Below are 6501 nucleotides of genomic sequence, written 5' to 3'. Positions count from 1 at the left end.
GGGTGGTAAAGTTGAAGTCACACCTGCCGCAGTGTGCTGTGGCTTCCATGGACGTCGGGCAGAGGGTTCGGCATGCTTTCGTTTCCTAAGTCAGGTGGTAGAGGTGGGGAGAGTGTGGGCAGCGGGGAGGAGATTTAAGACTTTCATTTAGACATGGGTGGGCTAGGTTTCTACAACTCTCAAATGAAATTTTCTTCTGCTTAGTTCATGAGTGACTATCTCAAAACTCTTAAAAAAGAAATGAAGGCAGTCTGCATTACTAGAAAGAGAAGTTACTTTGAAATGACACAGATTTAGACTCATAATCCAGTTTTGCAACTTATTAGTGCTGTGACCTTGAACAAGTCTCTTATACTGTCAAAGCCTCAGCTTCTTCCATGAAAGAATGGAAGTTCAATTTACTACACAGATTTGTTGCATGACTCAAATGCAGAACGTAAATGTCTTACACTTAGTAGATACACTATAAATAATAATAGTAGTCATTATTTTATTATTGTTACTTTGACACTTTCCTGATGGAATTTTAGAGAAAAAATAAAATAAAGAATGTGAAATTTGAGAATCTGTGCTTCGTGTACTCTTGGGAATGTTGGACCAATGAGAAGTATTCTACATCCAAGTTCTATAAAATTTAAATATTTCATAAACTGTCATTATAATCATTATTATTTATATGTGTAAACTTTTTATCTGGTGAATCTCTGGGCTTTTTGTAGTTATTGATATGTATAAGTAGGCTTTAAGCTCAGAAAATGAAATACTTCATCATCTGAAATTACAGGAGATAGAAATAAAGCAATATTTCTACAAGGCAAAGTTCTACTTCATTTTCCTTTTGTATAGGTAGCATAACTTATTTAAAATCATTCTTGCTATTTAAAAGTGGTCTACATTGAATCTCTCTATTATCTAAAATAAGTTAATTTTCCCAAAGATCATGAAAATAAAGCTGCTCAGAAAAATATAGTTGGATTTCCACTTAAATATGGTGAACTGAACACATACATTTATCTTCACTTCCTCTTAAAGCCCAACCAAATGACAATAAAGGAATATAGCTGAAACTCCAGTACTTTGGCCACCTCATGCGAAGAGTTGACTCATTGGAAAAGACTCTGATGCTGGGAGGGATTGGGGGCAGGAGGAGAAGGGGACGACAGACAATGAGATGGCTGGATGGCATCACTGACTCGATGGACATGAGTCTCAGTGAAACTCCGGGAGTTGGTGATGGACAGGGAGGCCTAGCATGCTGCAATTCATGGGGTCGCAAAGAGTCAGACATGACTGAGCGACTGATCTGATCTGATCTGAAGGAAGAGAAATAACACCTATTTTTTGGGATGTGGATGTATGTGGCAGAGATAATGTACACAGGAATGTCCATTTTTGTCTTTTCTCCCTAGGAAAACTAGATTTTCCAGTCTGACTACAAGAGGAGGAATCATGTGACCAGAAATGTCTGTGCGATGGTGTTCAGAAGAGATACTTTCTGCATCCAGGGAAGACTCTACATGTACAGTCCTCCACTCTTTTCCTTTTCTCACAAGATGGAAGGGACTTGGGTTCCTGAGACATTGCATGGAGGGGAGCTTCTGAAATCACACTGGACTAACCTGTGAAAAGTTAAAAAAATTCCTTTTGTTGACCCACTCCATACATGAGGACATCTGTTTTTACCTTGGTATTGTTCGATGTGTTATAGAAAAAACAGAATTTAGTGCTTTGAAGTTGAATGTTTCCTTAATAACAACAACAAAATCCTAAAGTATAAAGTGGCATTGTCTTCAGGTTAAGCAAGTGGCGGCAAAGAAATTCATAGTGAGTTTCGGGAATCTGAGAAGCTCTGTTATGCTGTGGCTAAATATTTGGCAATACTCGGCTCTGGGATGACTGTCAAAGCAAGCCAGGTACCCCTGAATTCACTGTTCTAGGCAAGACAGCATAGGCTAGTACATGAGCCTGTGTACATATGTGGTTATGGCTGTATTTGGCAAAGTATTAAAAAACTGAGAGAAACTTAGAAAATAATTTGTGAAGCTTTAAAAAAAAAATAGAGAGGGTTCCTTGGAAAATATAAGCCAGAGTGGGAAAACTAAATAAAAGTCTGCATACTGCTCAGTGAGAACCCCTCGTTTCTACTGGTTTCCCCATATGGTGGCTGGATATGTATCCCATCCCGACCTAGGATGGAGCACTTAAGGATACTTCATTAAGTACACCTATTGAGGATTCTTGGTAATGTGATTTATTGACAAAAAGCCATCTTTCCATAATGAGGACCGTACTGTGCTCCCCACCAATGGATTTCTACATATAACAACATGTCAGTTAATCTCGAGTGGAAAAAAAGAAGTTTAAAAATGTAGAAAAAAAGTCAGAGGAAGCAAAAACAAAACAAGGAAAAGAAGAAAATGAAATCATACCAAGCTTAAACCATAATGGAGAAGAATATGAAAAAGCACACAAACACACACACACACACACACATAAAACTGAATCACTTTGCTGTTCAGCAGAAATGAACACAACACTGTAAATCAACTATACGTCAATAAAATAAATGAGAAAACCAAAACTTTATAGGCAAAAAAATAGTATCAAACAAACAAGCAAGACAATTCAAAGGACAAAGCAAACAAACAATTTAAAAAGCAACAACAGAATGAATATTTTCAGAGTGAGAAATAAAGACATTTCATGGATGAAATAAGAGTAGGATGCCATAAATAAGTAATAATTGGCAAAAAAGAAAGAGCCATCAAAAACTAAAAAAAAAAAAAGACAGCCAAAAAAACTCCACAACAAATCAATAGAATGGTGGAAAGATAAAGTTAAGACAATATCTTATAACACTGAAAAAGATGAGTCAACGGGCAAGAAACAAGAAGGAAAAAAATTAAAATATCAGTTAAGGAACTTCAACACCCAACTTATCAGTGAAAAGAGAGACAAAAGAGGGAGCAAATTATCAAAGAAATAATAAAATAGCGTTTCCCAGAACTGCAGACCATGAGGCTCCACCCTGAAAAAGTCCACAAGAAGTATATCATTATCAATATTAATAATGGTGATAAGAGCATATACATAGAGGCACATTGTCATGACATTTTAGAAAAGCAGAAAAAAGAGGACGTCTTAAAAACTGTCAGGAAAAACAACATGGTTACCTACAAAGAAACAGGTGTTGGAATAGCAATGACAGTTTAAAAAAACCAGAAAAGGATTCAAAATCCTGAGTAAAAATAATTTTTTTTTCTCTTGAATTGTACACCTAGGCAAGCTATCAATCCAGTGGGTAGGAGAATTACAATAATTTCAAACATCAAGCTCTCAAAATATTTACCTTTCATGTACCTACACCCGGAGAGTCAATTCTTCATGAAGAAGGGACATTTGGGGCTCGGAATACAGGGAGACCAACACAGAGAAGGAGGAAAGAGATTTCCCAAAGAGACAGCTTTGGGAACCTGGCTGGGACAACCATGCAGAAACCCCACAGAGATCCAGTCCAGGCTGGAGCAGAAGTTGGAAGACTCTAGGAAGGTCTTCAGGAAACAGAATTGAGTCTAGAGATTGAGTTTTACCTATGACATACTGCTTGATTCAGCATTTAAAAAAAATTCTCCTGATCACAATCATTTAAATATGAATTTTAAATACAAGTGTTAGTTGGCCTTCATAGAGCCAATTCAGGCCACCTTAAAACATCACAGGTATATCCTGAATGTCCCCTTGTAACGGAAGCTGTGTCTTCCTGACCAAAACCAGATGCCTGGGAATCAAATGTGAGGTGGACAATACTGAAACATGTAGATGTGAATGAGGCTTCCCTGGTGGCTCAGCCAGTAAAGAATCTGCCTGCAATGCAGGAGATCTGGGTTTGATTCCTGAGTCAAGAAGATCCCCTAGAGAAGGAAATGGCAACCCATGCCAGTATTCTTGCCTGGGAAATCCCATGGATAGAGGAGCCTGATGGGCTACAGTCCATGGGGTCACAAAGAGTCGGGCATGACTGAGCTACTAACATGAGATGAATTGTGAATGATGGTGTCATTTCTGAAGTGAATAGGTTTTCTATTTTCATTTTTCAAACATGAATGCCCTTTTAAGGAGAGTTTTCTACATAGATCCTTCCTAACTTGTTATTTCAAAGGCATATTCTTGCGACATTACCAGTTCTTTAAGACTGGTAATAAAAGTAATAATAAGTTAGTATTTTTATAAGTAATAAAAATATTACTTAAGAAAAATGTCCTAGTCCAAACTTCTGAAAACACTGGCCTGGAATAAACTTAGACTCTAGAAACATAGTGTTGATTATATTTCTTTCATAGAACTGGCTAATTAAAGTTTTGTTCAAATCAGACCAATTCTTAAAATTTACTTATTTTTAACTGGAAGATAATTGTTTTACAATGATGTGTTGGTTTCTGCCATACATCAATACAGATCAGCCATAGTATACATATGTTCCCTCCCTTATGAGCCTCTCTCTCACCTCCCACCCCTCTAGGTTGTCACAGAATGCCAGATTTGAGTTCCCTGAGTCATTCAGCAAATTCCCACTATCTTTTTTACAAATCGTAACATATGTTTCAACGTTACTCTCTTAATTCAATTTGCTCCACCCTCTCCTTCCCCAACTGTATCCAGAAGTCTATTTGCTATGAAATCAGATTGACTTTTAAAAAATTTTGTAGACAAAAAACCTATTTTTATTGAGCATTCTGTATGATTATTCACTTCCATGAAGTATCTATTCTCTTCAACAGTATTATGTGTTAATATTCATTGCTGCAAAGTGCTTGCCAGGGCCCTAAAACTCTCAAGACTTATGGTCCATTCCACGTCCATGATGTTCACACCATGATTGTATAATTACTTCAGTCATCAAGATTTCTTCCACTGTCTTTGATGAAAGCAGCCATTTTAGCCATCTCCTAATGACAAATAAATGTTCCTAGTCCTTTCCTTAAGATGGTGGGTTTCTGGAGTCTGGGGTCAAGTTTAATGCTAACAAGTAAGGCATGGCTGAGTGTGAAGCATCTCAACGGACAGACATAAATGATGTGCCCATAGGCTTATTCATTTTTGTGGTTGGCTAGCTTTTGCTGAACTTGCACTGTCTCTAGGAGTATGAAATGTACACAACTAAGTGAATCTGCTGGACCTGAAGTCTCTATTAAAAGAAAGTAAAGTCCTATGGTTGGGGGACTAGAGGGAAGAAGCTAAATTTCTTTTCATCTCCATCCACAACACCATGCCCGCTCTTTCAGCATCTCAGACTTTGTGTCTGCACTAATCTGAAGTGCTGGTAAAGCTTCCTGAGAACAGCTAATCATTATTAATTCCTTTAGAATTCATTGCAATAACATCAATCATAGCGAACTCATTTGGTATTAATATGGATGTAATGTGAAAATGAATAATGCACACAGGAGTTTTTATATTCCTATTTTAGAAAAATAGTTATGAACAATGTATTTCTCTTTCCATTGTCAAATCAGTGCCTCTGAGAGGTTTTCTATCAATTACCTTCATCATCATTCCAGTTGAAATCTTGTCAGAGCAAACATATTTCAAAGGATTATATCCAACTCCATTACAGCATTCCTGGCTCTTTGGAATAAGTTCAGTCTCACAGCATTTTACTGGCACTGGGTCATTCTTTTTAACATGTGCTTTAGACTCTCCACTGGAAGCTGAGCAGCATATGGTATCTGACATATTCACATAATCCAGCCCACAACAGAACATCCCTGCAACAATAAAATGTTATATATGAATATGAAATTTAAAAAACAGACGAAAACTGAGGCTGTTATAAAGTTTGGTATAAAAATGTCAGACTCAGGCTGAAATGGTACAATAGCTCAGGTAGCATTTCCCTAGCACGGTGATTTAAATGTACAGCGAGGAGTTCTTCTGTCTAGGGCTCTTGCACTAGACACTAATTAGGTAAAGAACACACAAGAGGAAGTGTACTAAAAATCATTCAGCAGGGGGCCAAACTTCTCTGAAGCTCCATTAAAAAAAAAATGATCTGATTTCTGTCATGAGAATTACCTGCCCATTTTGTGATGATAACATCTTGTTATGGAAGAAGTGGTAGTTAAACCACAGGAATTCAGAAGAAATCTCTAGAAATTCACAAGGGAGAAGAAGTCACCCAAGCACTCTGGGATAAGAGGCTAGGCAGTGGAGAGGGAGCACCAGCCTAGAACTGGAGACATTGCCTAAGCATCTTGTAAGTTTCTGCCTGCCTTTGTCTAAGATACAGATAGATGCTCCTTGTGAATCCAGCAGCAACTATAGCCATCCTTGATCATAAGAGAGATTTGTATTCAAAACCAGTTGATCATGCTCACTGATCAGGTAAACCAGTTGGCCAGCTGGCCAGCATTTTTTTCAGCTGCAAGTAGATCCATTGCTAGATGTGGGTTTGAGGTGCAGGGCAGTGGCAGAAGACCTTATGGAGACAGTCATTGACCCCCA

At 37.7% G+C, this 6501-nt stretch overlaps 1 protein-coding gene across 1 annotated transcript in view; it reads right to left on the bottom strand.

Moving 5' to 3' along the window:
- Positions 1–6501, bottom strand: part of USH2A (Usher syndrome 2A (autosomal recessive, mild)) — a 939168-nt gene that overhangs the window by 217143 nt on the left and 715524 nt on the right. Inside the window, exons 51-52 of the mRNA XM_010853294.1 lie at positions 5542–5765; positions 12–85 (exon numbers count right to left, since the gene is read on the bottom strand). Coding sequence (XP_010851596.1) covers positions 12–85; positions 5542–5765 — 298 coding nt within the window. The remainder of the gene's footprint in view (positions 1–11; positions 86–5541; positions 5766–6501) is intronic.

The sequence above is a fragment of the Bison bison genome, unplaced genomic scaffold, assembly GCF_000754665.1.
Source record: "Bison bison bison isolate TAMUID 2011002044 unplaced genomic scaffold, Bison_UMD1.0 scf7180017864325, whole genome shotgun sequence".
Lineage (NCBI taxonomy): Eukaryota > Metazoa > Chordata > Mammalia > Artiodactyla > Bovidae > Bison > Bison bison.
The sequence above is the reverse complement of the archived record's forward strand: the minus strand, read 5'-3'. Positions and strand labels throughout refer to the sequence as shown.